General features: G+C 43.4%; 12 protein-coding genes across 12 annotated transcripts; 6 read left to right on the top strand and 6 right to left on the bottom strand. All coding sequences in view use genetic code 12, as the record gives it.

Moving 5' to 3' along the window:
* Positions 1-10: 10 nt before the first annotated feature.
* Positions 11-1,486, bottom strand: LODBEIA_P03930 (uncharacterized protein; the record flags this gene model as incomplete). The annotated part of the gene is made up of 1 exon (XM_066974094.1): positions 11-1,486. One exon carries the CDS (start codon positions 1,484-1,486, stop codon positions 11-13), a length of 1,476 nt encoding a protein of 491 aa, XP_066827331.1.
* Positions 1,487-3,081: 1,595 nt separating this feature from the next.
* On the bottom strand, positions 3,082-4,395 carry LODBEIA_P03920 (uncharacterized protein; the record flags this gene model as incomplete). Its single annotated transcript, XM_066974083.1, has 1 exon — positions 3,082-4,395. The coding sequence occupies one exon, from the start codon at positions 4,393-4,395 to the stop codon at positions 3,082-3,084; it is 1,314 nt and encodes a 437-aa protein (XP_066827330.1).
* Positions 4,396-5,017: 622 nt separating this feature from the next.
* LODBEIA_P03910 (40S ribosomal protein eS17) lies at positions 5,018-5,790 on the top strand (the record flags this gene model as incomplete). Its single annotated transcript, XM_066974072.1, has 2 exons — positions 5,018-5,020; positions 5,380-5,790. The coding sequence occupies 2 exons, from the start codon at positions 5,018-5,020 to the stop codon at positions 5,788-5,790; spliced, it is 414 nt and encodes a 137-aa protein (XP_066827329.1).
* Positions 5,791-6,134: 344 nt separating this feature from the next.
* LODBEIA_P03900 (uncharacterized protein) lies at positions 6,135-6,959 on the top strand (the record flags this gene model as incomplete). Its single annotated transcript, XM_066974061.1, has 1 exon — positions 6,135-6,959. The coding sequence occupies one exon, from the start codon at positions 6,135-6,137 to the stop codon at positions 6,957-6,959; it is 825 nt and encodes a 274-aa protein (XP_066827328.1).
* A 21-nt stretch (positions 6,960-6,980) lies between these two features.
* On the bottom strand, positions 6,981-8,126 carry LODBEIA_P03890 (uncharacterized protein; the record flags this gene model as incomplete). The annotated part of the gene is made up of 1 exon (XM_066974049.1): positions 6,981-8,126. The coding sequence occupies one exon, from the start codon at positions 8,124-8,126 to the stop codon at positions 6,981-6,983; it is 1,146 nt and encodes a 381-aa protein (XP_066827327.1).
* A 313-nt stretch (positions 8,127-8,439) lies between these two features.
* LODBEIA_P03880 (uncharacterized protein) lies at positions 8,440-9,633 on the bottom strand (the record flags this gene model as incomplete). Its single annotated transcript, XM_066974038.1, has 1 exon — positions 8,440-9,633. The coding sequence occupies one exon, from the start codon at positions 9,631-9,633 to the stop codon at positions 8,440-8,442; it is 1,194 nt and encodes a 397-aa protein (XP_066827326.1).
* Positions 9,634-10,892: 1,259 nt separating this feature from the next.
* Positions 10,893-13,190, top strand: LODBEIA_P03870 (uncharacterized protein; the record flags this gene model as incomplete). The annotated part of the gene is made up of 1 exon (XM_066974027.1): positions 10,893-13,190. The coding sequence occupies one exon, from the start codon at positions 10,893-10,895 to the stop codon at positions 13,188-13,190; it is 2,298 nt and encodes a 765-aa protein (XP_066827325.1).
* Positions 13,191-14,044: 854 nt separating this feature from the next.
* On the top strand, positions 14,045-14,275 carry LODBEIA_P03860 (uncharacterized protein; the record flags this gene model as incomplete). The annotated part of the gene is made up of 1 exon (XM_066974016.1): positions 14,045-14,275. The coding sequence occupies one exon, from the start codon at positions 14,045-14,047 to the stop codon at positions 14,273-14,275; it is 231 nt and encodes a 76-aa protein (XP_066827324.1).
* Positions 14,276-14,608: 333 nt separating this feature from the next.
* LODBEIA_P03850 (uncharacterized protein) lies at positions 14,609-15,394 on the bottom strand (the record flags this gene model as incomplete). Its single annotated transcript, XM_066974005.1, has 1 exon — positions 14,609-15,394. The coding sequence occupies one exon, from the start codon at positions 15,392-15,394 to the stop codon at positions 14,609-14,611; it is 786 nt and encodes a 261-aa protein (XP_066827323.1).
* Positions 15,395-16,329: 935 nt separating this feature from the next.
* On the top strand, positions 16,330-16,869 carry LODBEIA_P03840 (uncharacterized protein; the record flags this gene model as incomplete). Its single annotated transcript, XM_066973994.1, has 1 exon — positions 16,330-16,869. One exon carries the CDS (start codon positions 16,330-16,332, stop codon positions 16,867-16,869), a length of 540 nt encoding a protein of 179 aa, XP_066827322.1.
* Positions 16,870-17,099: 230 nt separating this feature from the next.
* Positions 17,100-18,470, bottom strand: LODBEIA_P03830 (uncharacterized protein; the record flags this gene model as incomplete). Its single annotated transcript, XM_066973983.1, has 1 exon — positions 17,100-18,470. The coding sequence occupies one exon, from the start codon at positions 18,468-18,470 to the stop codon at positions 17,100-17,102; it is 1,371 nt and encodes a 456-aa protein (XP_066827321.1).
* Positions 18,471-19,456: 986 nt separating this feature from the next.
* On the top strand, positions 19,457-21,145 carry LODBEIA_P03820 (uncharacterized protein; the record flags this gene model as incomplete). The annotated part of the gene is made up of 1 exon (XM_066973972.1): positions 19,457-21,145. One exon carries the CDS (start codon positions 19,457-19,459, stop codon positions 21,143-21,145), a length of 1,689 nt encoding a protein of 562 aa, XP_066827320.1.
* Positions 21,146-21,327: the final 182 nt, after the last annotated feature.

The following is a 21,327-nucleotide window of genomic DNA, read 5'->3' as shown; positions in this document are numbered from 1 at the left end:
TACGTATATTTTATTCTTCTTCTTCTTCTTGTTTCTTCCCCCTTCCATCATCATCATCATCATCATCATCATCATCATTAACGTCGTCTTCTATAATAACGCTAGCGTCAAAGTAAAAAGAAGGATCTAAACTTGATATATCGGCGGATTTTGCACTTCCATCTAATAAAAGCTCACTCATAACTTTACCGGTACCAGGAGCATTATTTATGCCCCAACACGAATGACCAGATGCAAGATATAAATTTGTTACATTGGTTTCTCCAATCAACGGACCACTCGAAGAAGGTACGTCCAACACGGGCAAATAGCAAGCTTGACGTCTCAATATCTTCCCCCGTTTCAAATTTGGCGAGATTTTGCTCACTTGTTTATATAATTCGTCGCATTTGGACCGTACCACTTCGACATCATCGGTGGTTTCAGGCACATCCACTGCACTGTCGCCTTCTCCACAAACATATACTTCATCTTGTCTTGCGTAGATTTCCGGTGAGATGTATTTCGTTGGTGCTACTTTGAATTCAGTGAAAATAGCATACGGGCTAACTGGTTGGTCTTTAAACGGAGCCACGGTGATGGAATGAGCTCTCAACCCCGAGATGGGGCAGTCGGGCAATATCCTTGAAGTCCAAGGTCCAACAGTGAGCACTGTCTGGTCAGCTTTCAACTCCAATAATTTGTTTTCGTATTTACCACTATCTTTAATTGAAGTTGGGTGGTACTTGACGCCCGTGGCAGTACCGGTTTCTTCCGAATAAGTTATATTTTCGACTTTGCCCAATATCAACTCAACTGCACCCTTGGCCTCTTCGACTGTTTTTCTAAGTATGAAATTTGTGAATTTGTAAGGATGCACTTGGGCCGTGGTGTCTGTGCCTCCTAGTGTGGTGCAGTTGTCAATCAAGGACGACCGGATCCAGTTCAAGCTTCGTGGGAGCTTATTTGTGGCAGAATCGAGTTGAACAATTGAAGAAGAACGAGTATTCCTAGTTGCCTTTCTAGGTGGAGAATTCGAGCTACGAGGCTTGAGTCTGGTCAGTGGATCCGATTCGTCGTCGTTGTCATTTTCATCGCCATTTTCATCGACATCATCATTGTCATCACCTTCTCCAACATGAGATATATCTCCTTCTAACGAAACTGTAGTCAATCGCCTGTACCCCCACTCCTGGGCACCATTGAACTCATCGGCTAGTTGCTGGTGCAAATTGAAAGACAAGGGCACGATCTGCTCAGGAAAGGCCCACAACGCCAACAACCCACCCGCCTTGCCACTGGCTCCACCGGCGACTCTTTTGCTCTCCAAAATCGTGATGTGGTACTTTTCTGGGTCAAATTTCGCATGCTTGACAATGAAATACGCAGTGCAGACTCCAATGATGCCTGCCCCGGCTATAACTATATGGTGTTTCCCCTCGTGTCTTCCCGATGGCTCCGATTGGAACTGTAGATATTCCTGAACCTGTGCCATGGCTGTTAACATCCACCTGCAAGTGTCTAACGAAACTACTGTGTCTTGTAAAAATGTGGGTGGTTTGAACGTTGCGGAAAATGGTGAGCCCTGTAGTATCTCTCTCCTTCTCTCTTTCTCTCTTTCTCTCTATGTCTCCCTCTCTCTGTCTGTTAGTGATGGCTTTTCAGTGAGTGCTAGTGGTGTAATGTACGGGAGGAAAAAAATAAAAAATGATCCGACTTTTCAACTGCTGCTGGGGTGCCTTTTTTTTTTCTCTTCACGGGCCCGGAATTTATTTCGTTGTTGTTGGCTCTGGAGGATAATAATCGAGAACTGAACAGACAAGCTTCAGTTGCCCCAGACTCCAAGTCCAATGGCGTTGAAACCCATTGATGTCAGTCGTATATTTCCAACAGGTTGGAATAAAGAGGGGATTCCTTTTTTTTTTTTTTCAGTTTGTTTGTTTGTTTGTTTGTAGTTGCATGGCGTACATGTAAGTCTATCGGGGATGTAGAATGGGGTATTAGCTCGTATGTGAGAGAAAGTGTTCAAGAGTGGACTGATTCATGCAAGAAATACTAACCCCTGCTCACCATCACCATCACCATCACCATCACCATCACGATCCCCACCTTCATCCACATTTTACTCTATCTCTCTCACATTCAAATGGAGTGTGTGTGCGTTTTTTTTTTTTCGGGTTGCTTGTGGGGAAAAAAAAGGTCTTTGCAGGAGAGCAATTTTGGTTGCCAAAAACATCATGTTGGCAGCAGCTGAACTGGCACCTATCTCTATATACCTGCCCCAGAGACTGCCGGGACTGATGTAGTTAGCACGGATGCTGGCGAATAGGCTCATTAAGCAGCTGACCACGAGGGCAAGCCGATACAAGGTTGGGTTACCGAAACAGGAGAAATACGAGGCGGAATTCCAACATTCTACAACTAGTATCACGGAGGTGTTGCAACTTTCCAAGTGCGCCATCGTCGCGATGCCGAAGAATTGTTTCGCTACGACGAGACTTCTTCAGAGAGTCCTACTGCTATAAGTAGTCGAGAAAGGCATAGTTCTAGTGAAGATGTTTGCCGGGAAATTGAAACTTTAGTCTCAGAACACCCAGTCACGGTTCCAGCTCCCCGATCCAGCTCCGCCGCAACCTCAACAATTGGAATCGCTCAAACAAACTCATCATGTCCACGTCGAGCAGACGCTGCAGTTTTTCAAGAAATTGAAAACAAGTACAAAGACGACTACTACTACTACTACAAGGGCCAAAGGTACCAAAAGGGCTAATAACATCACGAGGATTGAGCTGAAACCTGCTGCTGCTGAAATGGAAATGGAAACCACGTCCGAAAATTCCCCATTGACAAGTCGCACTTGGTTTCTTCTGAAAACATGTCATTTATTGAATGGTGTGAAAAACTGAAATCTATTGAAAAAATTGAAAATCAAACTTTAGACCAGCTAATGTTGGAAAGGCATAAACTCTTTGTTCGAATTGACATCTTGATCACACTGTTGACAAAACATGGTGCTCATTTAAATGCTAAACACGCTCAACTTGAAGGCAAAAAATTCAATCAAATTAAAAGTGCGTTTCAATCAGTGTTAAACATCAAGATTTAACCCTGAGAAATCCAACCCATTTGAACGAAAAATTCATAAATCTTGGAAGCCTTGTTCACGTCAATCTTCAACGTTTGACGAGCATCTTTCTTCTTCAACACTCCGTTGTTTTTAACCGCTTCTTTCATGAGTTGGTTCTTAATTGCCAAATACGGTTTGGGCAAGATCCTCAATGTTGCACACAATTGTTTTTCTTCGGCCGATAATAGATCGTAGTCTGCAGAATGGGTTATATCCAAGGGAGTTCTGTTTACAGAGATCTTGGGCTTGAATTCGGGCTGTGGTGAAGTGCCGTAGCCGTAGCCGTTGAGCCCCGGGGTACTTGAATGTCTCGCCAATCCGCCTCCATTGCCCATTCTCGTGTAATGAGCTGTTCTGATTATCTTGTCCTTTTCAAACTTGGCTCCATCTTCCAACGTCTTGACTCCATTTTTACGCCACGACTGCAACTGCTGAATTCTGATTCGGCACTTCAACTCTGTCAATATGTCTCGAGTAAAAGATTCAAAATCATCGGGAGTTAAAATTCGTATAAATGCATTGATCTTCTTGAGCAAGTCTTTTTCTTCTTTTGATTTCCTCTTGTCGTTGCTGATGTTTTTCCTGTATTCAAGTAGATTATTGAGTATCATGACTCGTTTCCGTTCAGCTCGAGTGGTTAAACGGGAATTGTAAATGTCCAAAATCGTCAATTTCAACTCAATGTCATTCATCAGATCATCAGGATCAAAGATCATATCCTTGATCGGTACCTCTGCTTCATTTTCCGCCTCGTGGTCAAACTCCAAACGACCAGGCATATAACCTTGGATCTCGTGACATAACGGCACAGATGCTGGTGGTTTCCCCTTGGGCGGCGGCAAGGGCAGGTTCCTTCTATCTTCTAGTCGTTGCTTCCGTTCACGCAAGAATTGTATTGGTGAGACATCGGTGAAATCCTTGTTCATTTCCGGTATGGGGTAGTCTTTACTTTCGAGATAAATCTTATAGTAATGCTCAGCAACTTCTTCTTTCGATCTGTTACCAATATGGTCTGCGATATCGGCCCAATTACCAAGTCCCAAAGTTTCACATCCCTGGATCAAGAGTAGTTCTTCATCGGCACCCCAGTTTCTGTCAAATATCGGATAAGTGTTTTGTTCGATGATTTGATAGTCGTGCCATGGCTTATGGTCACCGGTGGTTGATCCACTAGCAAAACATGGAACACAGAGGTCATAATCGGTACAAATTGCGCATTTCAATCGTATTCTATTTGTACAATCGGTGCTGCAAACATCACAATGAAATAATTTTGATCTCGAATCCATTGAAATTGGGGGAGGGGGGGGGGGCCTCTCCTTTCCTGTTCTCAAAATTTTAAGGGGTAATTAACTTTTTCTCTTTTGTTTTTTTGGGGGGCGGGGGAAGGGAGATGTTGAATTATATGTGTGGAGGAGAAGGCGATAGTATGGGATATATATTCCAATCAATCAATCAAATGCAAGGGTGAATCAATCAAAAAAAGGCATCAGTATGACTTTGATTACAATTATATGACGGATGATGTTGCGAAATGGCCAAAAATAGGTGGTCTAAGGACGCGTATTGACCCCACGTCAAACAGATATCTCGACGGCCTGACGCTTTATCGGTGTTGTGATTTCTGTCGGTTTCGAATTGCGTTGTGGTCGTCACAGAGAAGCATAGACGCTACCATACAACCTGCGCCGCACTGGTCATGTGACATTACGCACGTGACTACTAGGGCTAGAAGCACTACTGTCCTGTCCCACCAGAAAAAAAATGCAGTAAGCTGAAATTTTTTCGTAAGTGACGGAGTGAGAGAGAGAGAGAGGAAGAGAGAGACCTAAACTATCAAGGAATATAGGTGAAACTTTGAACTCCTTCGTGACGGACACTGATATTATACAGACTAGATAACCAACAAATATGGTATGTGACAGTTGGATCAAGTACAGGAGTGATAAGATGGGTAGAAGCAGAGAGGCAGAAGCAGCGTAAGAGACAGAGTTAGAAACAGAGAGGCAGACCACTGGAATCTGATGAACAGGAAGCCAACAGAGGAGGAGAAGATTGCTTTGAAACTTACAACTTTGGAAACCATTCCAAGAGCTTTTACAACTGATGAGTTCATCATGCCACACCGAACGAGGTCTTGAATTCTTTGTCATGTTTTTTTCATCTAGCACCAGTTTTAGAACTCCACCATATTATACTTGAACCGAATCGATAACGAAAGGAAATCGATAACAAAATTGAAGCGAACATGAAATACTAACCCATTTTATTAGGGACGTGTTAGAACTAAGACAGTTAAAAGATCATCCAAGGTTTTAATCGAAAGATTTTACCCCAAATTGACTTTGGATTTCGAAACCAACAAGAGATTGACTTCAGAGATTGCAGTCATCCAATCCAAGAGATTGAGAAACAAGATTGCTGGTTACACCACCCACTTGATGAAGAGAATCCAAAAGGGACCAGTTAGAGGTATCTCATTCAAATTGCAAGAAGAAGAAAGAGAAAGAAAAGATCAATACGTTCCAGAAGTCTCTGCTTTGGACTTGTCACACACCAACGGTCAATTGGAAGTTGATGCTGAAACTGCCGATTTGGTCAAGACCTTGGGTTTCAAGATTCCTTTGCAAACCGTCAACATCTCATCACAAAGAGGCCCAAGACGTTTTGCTAAGAGAAACTAAAAAACTCTGGCGAGACGGAAAAATGTTTGGGAGAAAAAAAAAACAAGAAGGTGGGAAGTTTTATAATGTATAATAAACACAACGAGTTCTGTAAAGCAAGCTGGCGTGGTGCTACTGAAGTTGGCAGCACTGAAGTTGGTGGTACTACTGAAGTTGTAGACTCTTTAGCCTATTTTTTGTTGGTTCAACACTTGTAGTGAACGCGACATAGATTATGCTGTGAGGTTCAAGGAGTAACCCCAGAAGGTGTACACATACAAATACACACACAGAGACAAAGGTTGTCAGCATCTCCACAAACACCAGCGCATTCTATCCACACGCCTCCACAGACATATTCAACAATGTTGCTTCGATCTTTGGGTGTATTGGCACTAGCGACATCATCGTGTGCTCTACAATGGTTCCCCGTGAATAGCAAAGGAGAAATACCACTAGAGATTGAACCATTTGAGAAAGGTCAAGAAGTGCAATTTGATTGCATTCAACGAAATATCGATAATGGCGAACACAAGTTTGATCAACAAAACAAGATCATATATGGACCGTTCCCCAAATGCAAGGAGACGTCAAAGCCATTCAGTTTTGCCTATGGTGTGAATCAAGATATCAACTGCACCATTGAATTTAGCGACGAGTTGTATCATTTGTTTCAACTTTATATTCATGAAGATGCGCCTTTTAGTTGTCGTCTACCCTTAAGTTCCGAAATGTTGTCGATTGAAAAAGGCGGTGCTTATATCCCATTTACTTTTAATTTCAGAGGCGAGATCTCGGAATCGCATCTTGACATCGACAGCTCGATGAATGTCTTGATCACCAAGCCCTCGAATGATTTGGCTGAGCAGTACACTTTTATCAGCGCTGTTGCGTTTGGATCGGGCACAAATACAACAAGGATCGTGATTGGGGAAGAACTCACGTTGAACTTTGCCATTAGGTGGTTTGACCTGTTGAGCGTCAAGGGGAAAACAGGCTACGATTTGCCCTATGACGATGGTTTTTACAAGTTTCCCATGTCGTTTATTCCAATGAGCTATACCGTTTTTTACTCCTACATCTCACTTACTTCAGTGGTGACGGCACTAATGACTCTTTTAATCACATACAAGTGGGTGAATCAAAAGAGGAGGTACATGCCACTTGATAACGAGTCGAAACAGGACTAAAAAAGCTTAGGCTAGGCTAGGCTAGGCTCGACATTTATTAATTATAGCTTTCAATAAATCATCCACTTTTGCAGATTGGCCCAAAAATTTGTCACTGATGTAGTCCGTAAACATGTTTGTCAAGTTCTTGTCGCTGGACTTGTGTTTGTATGCGAGGAATTTGTTGACCGACAATTGTAAGGAGTTGGAATCGCGAGATGTTCTAATCGGTAAGGTGATGTCAAGGAATTTGGCCTTGGTATCATCGGGATGTTCTCTTTGAAGGTACAGAATGATGTGTTGGTAAAGATAATCTCTGTTTAAATCCTCAAATTTGTCAACGATATCCAACATCTTTTCAGCAACTTCTATAGCGTTTTTTGTTTTCAAAGTTTGCACGCAAATGTCAAATATCGCCAACATGACATCCCCTTTCAAAGCCGAATTAGTTTCCGGATTGCCCAACATGTTCATGTCGGCCTCGGGAAGGTTGCTCTTGACTTCGTCCAAGATAATCATGCTCTCTGGGTCTTTGTCCTTTTCATCTTCCCTCTGTTGTTGTTCAGTTAGCAAACCCAAGACTTTCCTTCGAGCAAGTAATTTCGATATATAGGTCAACTCAAACTGGGCATAGCTCAACCATAAAGTCAATGATTCAGGGTTAAGTCTCAACCCGCGCTGGAACAAGAGTCTCGTGCCCTTGGCGTTGCCATTCACTTCAAACTCATATTTCGCAGCTGATAACCACGCATCGATATTTCTAGGCTGCAACTGTAATAATCTAGAGTATATCTTGTAGACCGTCTTGATGGCATCGTTGCTTTTAGCAAACTGGAGATAGGTTGACCATAGATCCATATCACCGGGATATCGCTTCGTGGCTCGATCCAAGATAAACATGACTCTACGCACACCGGCCCAATCACTGATACTTGGCTTTGTATCCACTAAGCCGACTTTACTTAACCTTGCAAACCTTTTCTTTCTCAATTTTTCCAAATTGTTTTCATATTCACTGTATCTGAGAAAATCCCTTGGTGTGCTGCCTCTGCCGGTGATTCGATGCTCGAAATCGGTTCTCTTTCTCATGATCATGGTGATTTCATGTTTATCAAACAAGCCTTTCTCCTTGAGGTCTTCTAGTTCAGGAACTGACTGTTCCAAATGATATCTGATTTTGTCTGCCATGGGTCCTGGTGGTTGTGGTTTTGGCGGCGGTGGTGGTGGTGGTGCTAGTTGTGATGAGATGGGATGAGGCAGATGTTTAAGAAACGCCGCGCAGGTTGCCGAAAATGAAAAAAATTTGAAAAATCGGAGAAATTGCAGACATGAAAATATTCGATGCATCAGATCAACCAAGACTACAATGCTTGTTGATTTGCAATATAATCAAACAGATGAGTTAGCGACCCCGGATCCAAGGGAAAGCAAAAATGTCAAAAGATTGTTCTCACTATATCTATATGCTTATATTTATACTCTAAAAATTTCAAAACTTCTATCAAGCCAATGGAGTTCCAGACACTTTGGCCTCGGGATCAGCATCGTCCTTCTTGCCAAAGAACGGATAAGTGTTGTAACCATAGTCATAAGTAGTATAGAATGTGCTTCTGTCATAGTCATTCAACTCCTGGTTATTTTGAATTCTTTCCGGCAAGTCTGGGTTGGCAATAAACCACCTTCCAAAGCCAACCAAGGTTCTATCATCCGAATCAGCATCATGAACAAGAGCTTTCCATCCGTCATCCTTGTCATAAGTATATCTACCACCTCTCAAAACAACCCCTTTCCAGTTGTCAAGGATATAACTAACGTCGACTGGTACCGCTACATTAGCAGGACCAAATTCTCCATCGACCACGTCAATAAACCCTAAAGCCTTGCCCGAGTCAGCTCTTTCTTGTAATTGCTCAGCGATATAAGTATAATCTTCTTTTCTTGAAGGATTCAATGGCTCTTGGAATTGGTTACTCGGCGAAATGCGGACTGCCAATCTCGCTGGATCAACACCAGCTTGAATTGTGTTGTCGATAACTTCAAACAAGAATCTAGCTCTGTTTTCAATCGAGCCTCCATATTTATCGGTACGATTGTTGATCAAGGGGTTGATAAATTGACTTGCAATGTACCCGTTGGCGAAATGAAATTCGACAAAATCAAAGCCTGCTACATCAAGGGCCAATTTCACGGCATTGGGGTAATCAACGGTCACGAGCTCTTCAATCTCTTTAATGGTCAATGGTCGGAGCTGGTTGTCATTTTCTTCAGCTTCCAGCTCGGATTTTTCATTTTCGTAAATGTCGCTAACGCCAACAAATGGGATTCCATGTTGCTTGAGCAATGCGGGACTTGCTACTCTTCCAAGACCCCAGAGTTGTACAGCGATAGCACCGCCGGCTTCATGGACCGAGTCGACAACTTTTTTCCAGCCCAAAGCTTGTTCCTGGGTGTAGATTCCTGGAACATTAGGATAAAAGCCCAATTTCGGAGTTGCAATCGTGGCTTCTGTAACCAACAATGCACCACTTTTAGCTCTATCGGTATAATACTGCTTTTGCAAACTGGTTGGAACGTGGTCACCTGGATTTGCACGGTTTCTTGTGGTTGGCAAATGTGCAATTCTGTGTTTTAAAGTCAAGTCACCAATCTTGATTGGCTTGAATAAATGCGAAGCTTGAATTGTGGCTTTGGTCATCTTGCTTATATTTTTTTTTTTGTTTGTGTGTGATGAGCTTCAAACTTGAACGGTCCTAACGAGCGGCTATTGCACCCTTATATATATATCCATCAATGGCTAAGTTTAAGCTCGAGGTGGTTGAAAATTAGTAATCTTCGTGGCATTTTCGATGGAAGCAATGGTGTGGCTTCGAAATTTTTGATTACAATTGTTGCAAATTTCGGTCGGACTTAAGTCAACGTTTTCCTAATTAGTCGATAAATCCGCGCCGCTCTCGTTTCCGTGTTCTCAACTTGTAAGGCAATTTATCCGAGATAAGAGTAGCACGCTGTTTGAAGTTACGATTCAGCTGAGATTGTTTACGCAGGGCATTCTCATGCAGCGATGGAGAGAGAGAGAGACAAAGACAAAGAGACATATACATCTTGGACTCACGTTCAATGATCAAACTTTCTAACGGGGAATGTGAGAGCCGCACTTCTTGGAACTTTCTTGGACCTTTTCGTCTACGCGCGGCTCTTGCTACTGAATATGTTGATGAAAGCGAAAGACGCCGAAGTAGCAAAGGTCAGTGGTTTTACTCGTTGGTCACTGTCGCGGTCATCCTCTGCTTCCAGGAAGTAACACATCCTCAATTATCTTTCACTTCTCTCTATTCTGAAGTTTAAATGTTGTCGAGTCCACAGAACTGTACTAGGTCGACGTTTTTCTTCTTGATAACAAGGTGAAAAAGGCTAGCTACTGATATCGAAAACCTACAAAAAAAAAAAAAAAGAGCCAAGTGCTACAAGAAAGTGGTATTCGCGTGATCAGTAGGAACATAAGCTTGAAGATAAGGACAAAGACAATAGTTCTCAGGATGTAACACCCCTGGGAACCCTTTTCCAGCCTCTCGCCATCGCTACTACCCCATACCCCAACCCCTTGAAAAGCCCCTTAATCACCCAACAAAGTATCCAGGTTTGGGGGTCACGTGATGCTTCTTATTATTCTTCTTCTTCTATGGGGAAAGGTTGCTGTCCCCCCCCCCACCCAGTTCATAAAAAAATTAACCATACCAATTTCAACTCACAACGTTAAAAATATGTCAAGACAACAATGTGATTGTCTCGAGATAATTGGCTCGATTGGCAAAAAATACAGCAAGTCAACTGATTCATAGATTCTAGCCAGATACATTTGCATTTCTGGGAAAAGCCACTATTACCAGATCAATAAAATCTAACTCGCCGTCGCCGCCCACCCACCCTCCTCTCAAGTAGACCAAGAGGAGCGCCATGAGCAACCACACCAACAATCGGGGATTGTCACCCACAACCTCCTCCAGCAGATTCATCTCGGACGAGTCATCAACGACGACAAAGCACGATTATAGGAAATCGAAATATCACGATAAGCCAATACGATATTACGTTGTTCTTGTGTTTCGCATCTTGGCCTATGATCTTATTCTTGGGTTTTTCGATTTGATCATCCATACCTTTTTCCGTGATGTCCAGACTCGAGGAAGCTTCAATATCCCACGACGTGGACCCGTGATATTTGTCGTTGCGCCGCATCATAACCAGTTTGTCGATGGGTTAGTAGTAATGACCAAGGTCAAGCAGCATCTGAATCGAAGAATTGCGTTTTTGATAGCTCAGAAATCGTATGATCGGTTTTTTATTGGTCATGGTGCGAAATTGTGCAGTGCTATACCTGTTCGAAGAGCCCAGGACTTGTTGAAGAAAGGTACTGGTATCATATTTGGTGATGAACTGGGAGACGAAAGAGTCATCAGAGGAAAAGGCACTAAATTCACATCGGAGTGCGAAGCCAAGGGGTTGATTGGATTGCCCAATTCATTGGGTAATTGTCAAATTTTAGAAATTGTCAACGATGAAAAAATTATCTTAAAGAAACCATTTTCTTCACCGAGGCAAGAAATCCAAGCACGGATTCAAGACAAGTTGCAGCACGGAACACGTTTTAAAATCGCTCCTCATATCGATAACCATGTCGTGTTTCAAAACGTGTTTGATCATTTAAACGACGGCAAAGTGTTGGGGATTTTCCCCGAAGGCGGCTCGCACGATCGTCCCGATTTGTTGCCTTTGAAACCCGGTGTGGCCATCATGGCTCTTGGAGCTGTGGCTCAACAGATGAAGGAGCGCGACGAGGAAATAGCAAATGGCGAACCTGTGCCTGAAGCAGTTACTCCAGTGGCGATTGTACCTGTGGGGTTGAATTATTTCCACCCGCACAAGTTTAGATCGCGGGTAGTTATCGAGTTTGGCAAGCCCATAGTTGTCGATGAAAAAATGGCTCACCGATACAAGGATGGCAGTCGAGACGCCGTTGACCATTTGCTTCGAATTGTGAGTTTTGGGTTGAGAGAAGTCACTATGACCTGCAATGACTATGAGACTTTGATGGTTTTGCAAGCAGCTAGACGGCTCTATACCTCGGGCAACAGGCAGAACATCCCCTTACCCATGGTGATTGAGATGAACAGACGACTCATCAAGGGTTATGAGAATCACAAGGACAAGCCGGATGTGAAGGAGTTGAAGGAGGCGGTTTTGGAATATAACAAGAAATTGAGAAGCTTGGATCTTCGTGATCATCAAGTTGAATCGTTGGTGACCTCGGACCGACTCCACACGGTGGTGACTTTTCTTAGCCGGTTTTTCAAGTTTTGCCTATTTATGGGGTTGAGTACTCCGGGGATTGTTATGTTTAGTCCCATCTTTATCATCTCATCCAAGATCTCCAAAAAGAAGGCTCGCGAAGCATTGGCTGCGTCAACAGTCAAGATTAAGGCCAAGGATGTGTTGAGCACTTGGAAAATCCTCGTTGCCTTGGGATTGGCTCCCATGCTATACATTTTTTGGTCTGTGATTGGAGTAGTTGTCATTGTCAAGACGCAAATTCTTGGCACGTGGCAGCCTCCCATTTGGATAATGTTTGTTGTTTTCTACTTGTGGGCCGTATTGACGACTTATGCTTCTTTGAGGATGGGCGAGATTGGAGTAGATTATTACAAGTCGCTCAAGCCGTTGTTCATTTCAATGATTAGTATCAGCAGTGATCATCTTCAAATTGAGGAGTTGAAAAAGACGCGACGCGAGTTGAAAGCTCGCGTGCACTCGTTTTGTGATCACTATGGACCGGGGATATTTGAGGATTATGACCAGTTCTACCGTCAATATAACGAAGGTGAAGAAGACGATTTTTATGAGAAGGAAATGGCTGCCGCTGCCAAGTCTCCACAACAGCAAAGATTACTTGATTTGCAGAGAAGCACGAGTGCAAGCTCGCTTGATTTCAATATACAGAATCTAGCCGATATTCCGATTTTCGCCTCGGCAGATTTGGAACAGGCCAATGACGTGAATTTGACAAAGAGTGAAGATGAAATGGCCAAAGAAGAAGAAGAAGAGGAGGAGGAACAACAGAGAAAACAAACGGAGGCTAGTGGTGAAGTCGAACAAGTTGATGGTAAATCTGGCCCGGTTACTTCCCAAGACGGACCCAAGATGAGACGAAGGAAAGAAATGCAGGAGGAGTATGAAAATGTACATGGTGAAGCATGACGATCTTTCTGTTTTTTTTTTTTCTTAATCTTTGACGAGTATAACTTACCATTATATAGCATGAACTTTGACGATGTTTTTTTTGTTTTATTTTTTCTTCTCCTACTCCTTCTTCTTTCTTCATAAGGGGGGAGGGGGGGCCCTTGCTGGGCCCTTGCTTGAACCAGCGTTGCCTTTCTTCAGCTGTATCACGAAATGGGCTTAGTTTTGCAACTTGCCAACACACCACCAGCCAAAAACAGCAGTTCGATAAGAGCACCAGGTCGTTTTCGGGTAACTTGTCAAATTGCCTATTTCAGCGAAACAAGAGGCTGAAGATAAAAAGAAAGAAAAGTAGAGTTGACATTGCTCGCATATACATATACAATCTGACATCATGAGATATAAGTCGATTCGCGTCTTTTCACGATATACCCTCTTGAGATGTATTGCCATGCTCCTTTTGTCTCTGCAAAACAGGAAAATTCCCTAAAGGGAGAGATAGAGAGATAGAGCGTACCTCTCTGCTCGGCGTGGCCGTTAGCAGCGCTTGCATCAAAGGGATGCGGGCTAGACTCGGTTTTCACGCACTTTCTCTCTCTTCTTGTTCCACAGCGCCCCCCCCTGGCGTTTCAGGGTTGAATATAGGGACAGGGAAATCCTTATTTAAGACATTCACTTTGCCAACGCTTCTTACCACCAGCTTACCCTCCAGCATACCCTCTAGCATAACTAGTCGTTTCTGCAATACCACGATAGCTACTATAGCACACTTTGACCCGCAAATATAAAAACCTCACAATCTCGCGCTTTTATTTCGATATAGTGCGAATTCGATACAATACACTAGAAAAATAGAACCAGAACCATACAAGATGAAATTTTTGGCAATTTTCACCGTTGCAGCTGTGATTCAAGCTACTATCGTCCCAGCCAACACCGACCTCAAGGCCAAGAGGGCCTTGTTATCGGGCACTCAGACCAAATCGTCGGTTGAAGCTAATGCCAAGAGAGACGCCGAGGCTCACTCGCTTGAAGCTAGATTCAAGAATGGCGAGTTGAAAAAGAAGGAATATGTCGTTCCTCAATTGGATGTTATGGTATGACACGATGCAAGGATGAATGTGGTGTTACTTTTGCTTTTATTTTTTGTTTGGATAATGAATTATTTACGACTTTTTCTTTGCTTTTTTGGTTAGGTTGGTTTTCTTTTTTTTGTTTATTGACTTATTGGTTGTTGTTTACGGTAATTATGGAATGATATGTTTTATAGAGATATTTTGGAATTTGAAATTGTGAGATATATTTGAGCACACTGGATCGTTTGTAGAAATGTGAAACGGAAAATGCAAAGAAAAGAAAGAAGTCGACCGTGAGTTATCCAGATCAAGTTTGTGTTTTGTTTCTAGTTTCTAGTTTCTTGTTTCTTGCTTCTTGTTTCAACTTGAGATTCGTTCCAAAACAGAGTCAAAGTCCCCAGTCATCTTCTTAACCAGCAACTCGTTGAATTGCTTCAACTCCTCAATACATTTATCCAAATATGAATTAAAGTCAACCGTCGAGGATGGCTTGACGGCATCAGGTTTGAAAATCCTCAACCCATTCAAACCCTCCACGGCAGGGTCAACTGGAACGGAGATTTGCGACTGACTGAATTTGCCCAATGTCTTGCTCAATTTGATCAATTCATGATAATTATCATACATGATTTCCTTTCTACGCTGATTAGAAGCATTTAATTTAGCCAGTAAGGAATTGCGTAGTTGTAGAATTTCATTCATTGACGCCGATTCAATGAATTTTTCCACATCCTCTTCACTTTTAAGTGATGACGAATTGCGGAGGTGGTTTGCTTCACCTTTGGTCTCACTCTGGGTCAGGCCCGCTGCGCCATGACTCTCACTTGTCTGTCCATGTTCGTGTCCGTGTTCATTTCCTTGTTCTTGAGCTTTTCCTTCGTCTTTCCCCTCTTTTTGTTTCAGCTGTTGCAAGTGGTAATACTCCTGGAGAGCTTTTCGTCGACTTGAGACCCGCTTGCTGCTAGTTGCTGCAGCTTTTGGCAGCAATTTACCCGACTGTTCTCCTCCTTCCACCAAGTTGGCGGTTGACGACGATACCAGGGCACTAGGCGAGTTGGCAGTGCTCATTCTGGGCGTGGATGGTAGTGAAGGCGTGCGATCCTTGCGTGGTTTCTTGTACGACAACAACGGCGACTGTAGACTCATGGCTATCTTCCTTGTCCCCTCCCCTTTTTTGTGAATTTTGATGCAAAGTGTGTGTGTGAACCTTGATAGTATCAACGAAGAAGTCAACCAGACAAGCTAACCAGACAAGCGGCATAAGAGGCGCTGTTCTAATGTCGCGTTTTATTGTCGCTTGCACCACAATTGCACGACATGGCCGAGAGCCGCAGATCCAAAAGGAGAACAGAAAAAAAGAAACGCAGAATCTTTGGATATCACACGCCACCGTAACAGGGCCAGTAACTGCGTGGGTCACGTGAGCCGCTAAGTAAGTCGGTAGGTGGAAAGGAGGCCAAAAATGGCTCATTAAAGCGAGAAAGAAAACGACATTGCTTGACTTTAAACTCAAAACTCTCATGGCTTAGCCGGCTAGTAGTGGTGACGGCTCTAGTGATGACGGTAGTAGTGGCAGTAGTGGTTATACGCCCAACTACCCGGATGCCACACACTATGAGTGGGCACTGGATTATGGGCCGCCGGCGGAGGGCAGTAGCGGCAACCAGGGCACACTGGGTTGTTTGTTTGTTGGCGAGAGAGAGAGTGTGTGTGTGACTCTTGGGTGTAGTTACGTAATAAATTGCCACCAACTCCGGCCTACTTTTTCTCTCTCTTTGCAAAGAGTGATTTCTGTCTCTTATCTTCGCTTTGTTTCAGTGGCCAAGAGACGTCAGGTTTTTCGATTCATCTTTCATCTGTATATATATATATATATACATATACTCAAGCAGTTTGATGGATAGACACTACTGAACTGCCCCATCCGCAACTACTCACTCTCCAGAAACTACAGGTACACGTCAAGGATCGGGTTCAAAATAAGCAGAAGACCTCCTCTTTCCACCATTCCGAGCAGCTAAATCAGAAGTTATACAAAAAAAAAACCCACCCCCCCCACACCCCATTTATATTTCCAAAAGATGAAGGTCACTGTCAGATTATCAACAGAGTCCTCCTTCACCGTTACTATACCAGACAACTCCACCGTTGAAGACTTGAAAACCAGCATCAAGGTCAACAGCACGACCCAGCAACCCGTAGCCAAGGACTTCAAGTTGATCTATAATGGCGAAAAGTTACAACCGCACTCAAAGCTGTTGCTGTCGTTTGGCATGACTCCCGAAAAGGACCCACTTAGTGTCATCTTGATGTCCAATAGCACCGACACGCCTCCAATCTCGCCCCAGTGCTCATCGACAGATTTGACCTCCCCCTCTGGCACTGCCACCCCCACCACAATCAAGAAGCCCAAGAAGAAAAACAGATGCAGCTTCAAAAGCTGTGTGTCGGCACCTCTAAGAATGGTGGGCCATTGTTCCCACTGCCAGGGGAAGTTCTGTGCTAAGCATAGGTTGTTGGAGGACCACATGTGTGTTGGCTTGCAGTTTTGTAAAGACCGTGCTCATGAATCTAACGCTTTGAAATTGCAAAGTGAAAGAACCATGACCAGCAGAGTTTAAAATCACTACTATTTTTTCGATACTCACCACCAACCAAGATGAAATGATATTTAGTTCCGCCAACCCACTACCACCATCACCACCACCACCAACAAAACCATTACCACCAAACATGCTTTATTTACTTGCGCGTACTTCACATCAAATTTTACATAACTTACTACTATATAACCTACGTTTTAATGTGAAATTTTTTTTTTTGCCCTCTTCTTCTTTTGATTTTAAGTGCTTTACCCTATCAAGTTCTCCAAAGCGTCCTGATATTTCCCATTTGTAGCATTGTTTGCTTTATTCAACAATTTCTCAGCTTCTTCATACAACAGCTCTTGTTCTTTGCTATCTACATCGTGCAAATTGCCCAATGATATCATGGCCTCAGCTATAGCTACCCAACTTTCAGGTTCATCTTTATCTTCGGCTTCTTTTAAATGCTGCAAGGCTTTCGATATCAAATCCTGAGCGATATCCTTGGCTTCATCAACATTAAGACCTTCGAGTTCTTCAATACCTTGGTAATCTTCATCGAATTTGAGCGTGGTGTAGACACTAGATGGGATTTCAGCTTCTTGAAGAAAAGATTGTCCTAAGCGAGCATTCAATTGCCGACGTAGTGAGGGTGATGGTGATGCAGTTTTGAGCAAATTGGCAAGGTATCTTGTTGTGTGATCTCTCCACCATTGATTGTATTCATCTGTGTTTTTGATTGCGTACAAGGGATGAGACTCAGCTAGTTCGACATCCTCATCTTCCTCGTCCTCTCCTTCTTCTTCTTCAGCGGCGGCCTTTTCCGCATCCTCAACATTCAATTCTTCTTCAACTGCCTTTTCCGCCTCTTCCGCCTCAGCTTCTTCTTCGTCGTCGTCATCATCATCTTCAAGTCGTTGCTCGTCATCCTTACCGAAATTATCAACAATATCCAACAAATCATCAACAGCCTCCAAAATGTCCCAATATTCCTCACTATTAAAAGCTGCAAACTCACCCAACTCTTGAGCTCGAAGTTCCGCGTCTTCATATATTTGAAGCGCCTCATCCAAGTCACGCTTAACTTGACTCACCCCTTCATCTTCAATTCGACTCTCTAAAGTCAACTGGGAGATTTTCTCCAATGCAATTCGATTAACTAAGATCTTAGATTTGGTAAATAACAAGTCGATATCGCGAGGAAATTTCTCCAATCCATCTTCAATTCGTTCAATTGCCGCGTCAAAAAACTCGCTGACTTTTTTAGGAGCGTCAGTATGGAAATTTGCCGATTCACTCAACGCAATAGCGTATATCTTGTAAAAAATAGCCGCTAGTGGTTCTTTTGAATCGGCTTGACTATTACGCAAAAGGCGGTCGCACTCATGGATGATTCCATTCAAGATCAAGTCACTATCGCGCTCCGAGTCTATATATGTCTTGTATAGCCCTTTCAACTGCGATATCTCGTCATCCGCGTCGACTTCCTCGGGAAGCTCAACCGTTAACTGATTCGAATCCTTTGGCGGTGTTGGTTGCGAGGGCGCTTCTAAATCGACGGAGTCCTGTTTTGATTCTAAAGTCTTTTGTTTCTTGGCCTTGGCGGCATTTCCCATTCCCAATGTCCTCTTGGCCATTTTATTTATCAAATCAATGGTTGATCTTTATACTAGTTGAGGTGATTGGAATGAACCAAAAAAAAAAATAGAATCTAGAGGTTGTTGTACCTTAGAGTGTTTATGGTCCGACTCTCACCAGATTTATTCAAAAAGGGATGCCCATCTCAAAGAAAATTGCAGCGAGAACCCTCATTCCCAAATCACGTGACCGCATCTACAACCCCGGATTTATACACCTACGCAAGTAATTATCACCACTCTTTCCAGGGTTTATTTCCTTGAGAGTCTGAACCAAATCCCGGTAATTATTTGCCCTGATTGGAAATGGACATACAAGAGCAATTGTTGAATCAATTCTTCATGAGATACCCGCCAATTTTTACGTTTGTCGATTCTATTTTTTTAAAGAAAAACCACAGGCGTGAAAACGAATTCGCAACCATCATCATCATCATCACAGATTGCGTGCCTCTTGATGTTCAAGGAGCACAATATCTTTGGATTTCAAAAAGGGTCTAAAGCAAGTCTCTTTTTACTCAACCGAGCAAACGCATCACGTGCTGTACACTGTTTTGCAAGGTTCAAAGAGCGCCTTTGCAAATATATGTTCAACAGGGTAACTTCTTGCAAGAGTGGAATAAAATTTAAAATCTTTTACACCTAGTCTATGCCTATTGATACCTCTCTGAAACTCTGGAGTGAATCGAGCTGGGGACAAACTTGAACGACAACGTGAAATAAGTTGCAATCGCACTGCAAACGAGTCATGTGACACATGTCACGTGACATTACAAAATGCTCTCGAGAATACCATACACAGAAACAGCTGCAGCAATTGCGTAATCTCACACTTTTTCACTCGAGATGTGATATCCCATCCCAGCAGTCAAATGACACATTCTTTTTGCAACAAAAAATTTATATAATGAAAAATACAGTCCTTTCAAGTGTATGATCCCGCTGATATAGCAACTACGACCAAGGACACCTCTCTGCCTCCCATCATGGCCCATTTGCTAGCGTCGCTCAACTCAAAAGATGAAGTACATCTACTCATAGGATACTCAAATGTCACCAATCTACGAATCACCTCCATCATCCAAGCTCAGGCATATCCCATACTAGTGCTACCTCAAAGCACAAAATTATCACCCTCGATCCAATCTCTTGTGGAGGAAGGCAAGCTCAAACTCGTCCACCACCCTGACGAAGAAGAAGAAGCCATATCAAATACACAAATTCACCAATATCTCACTAGTTTAGGCAGGCACGAAGTTGATCATGTGGTTGATCGAGTATACGTGACACTCCGACAATCTCAACTAGCCATCAAAAAACAAATTTATGAGCAATGCCGCAAGTTGCGTACCCCTATCAATACCACAGATAGTCCCGACTTGTGCACATTCACATTGCTTTCAACTCACACGCTGGGGGATTTCCAAATGGGAGTCACCACCAACGGCAAGGGTTGCAAATTAGCTTCCAGGTTGAAGCGAGAAATCGTTAGCCACTTGCCCGCGAACATCGACAAGATATGCGATAAAGTTGGCCAGTTGAGAAGTCAAATCCAAATTCAAGATCAATTAAGTTTGGACGAGATGGAAATGGGTGAACATGATGACGATTCAGTCACAAATCATAAACTCAATAACCTAGTTTACGAGTTTGACCAAACTCAGGAAGAGATGAAATTGAGACGAAATAGATGGCTATCGCAGATAGTCGAGTATTATCCATTGCTGAAATTGGCAGACTTGTCAATTGAAGATTTGAAAGTTGCCTATAAGGAAGACCAATCGGAACAATCGCAATCGCCATTTTCAGTTTCTTCATCATCATTGACCAAAAGGAAAGGCCAGATTGCGTTGGTGGGAAGCGGACCAGGATCAGTGTCGTTGCTCACTTTAGGAGCACTACAAGCCATAAACCAAGCCGATCTAATCCTCGCCGACAAACTCGTGCCGCAGCAAGTACTCGATCTAATCCCCAAAACCCACGGACCAAAATTATTCATAGCTCGCAAATTCCCCGGAAACGCCGAAAAAGCTCAAGAAGAACTCCTTTCCTTAGCCCTTGAAGCCTTGAAGCAAGGTCAATCAGTAATACGATTAAAACAAGGCGATCCATACATTTTCGGCCGCGGAGGAGAAGAATTTAAATTTTTCCAACAACACGGCTTTGAACCCACGGTGATCCCTGGTATCTCATCCGCGTTAGCTGCTCCCGTGCTAGCGCAGATTCCCATGACGCACAGAGACGTTGCCGACCAAGTGTTGATCTGTACCGGCACGGGCCGCAAGGGCGCAGTGCCGAATTTGCCTCAGTTTGAACCGTCACGCACCACCGTGTTTCTCATGGCTTTGCATCGTATTGTTGAATTGATTCCCGTGTTGGTGGACCAGCGCGGCTGGGTGCCGGATCTACCCGTGGCGATTATTGAACGTGCTAGTTGTCCTGACCAGCGCGTGATTAGGACCACGTTGGCTAAAGTGGGCCAAGCTGTGGAAAGTTTGGGGTCGAGACCTCCCGGATTGTTGGTTACTGGGTACGCCTGTGATGTTCTTGTCAAGCAACAGCAGCAGCAGGGACAGGGCCAGGGCCAGGGCCAGGGACAGGGACAGGGACAAGATTGGCTGGTGGTGGAGGGATTTGAGTTTGCCTTGGACAAGTCCAAGATCTTACTTGGGTAAATTCAAGTTCACATGTTTATTTAATTTTTAAAGTGTGCTGTATTTATAGACTCTGGAAATGACATTGCAAATGTAATCATTTTTTGCCCCACGTTTATTCTCGTTGGCTGCGAAAAACAAACCCCCCCAACCCCCCCCCCCCCCCCCCATAAAAAAAAAAAACACCATGAAATCTTTACTAA

Source organism: Lodderomyces beijingensis (genome assembly GCF_963989305.1).
Source record: "Lodderomyces beijingensis strain CBS 14171 genome assembly, chromosome: 1".
NCBI lineage: Eukaryota > Fungi > Ascomycota > Pichiomycetes > Serinales > Debaryomycetaceae > Lodderomyces > Lodderomyces beijingensis.
This window is presented reverse-complemented; position numbering and strand designations above follow the sequence as displayed.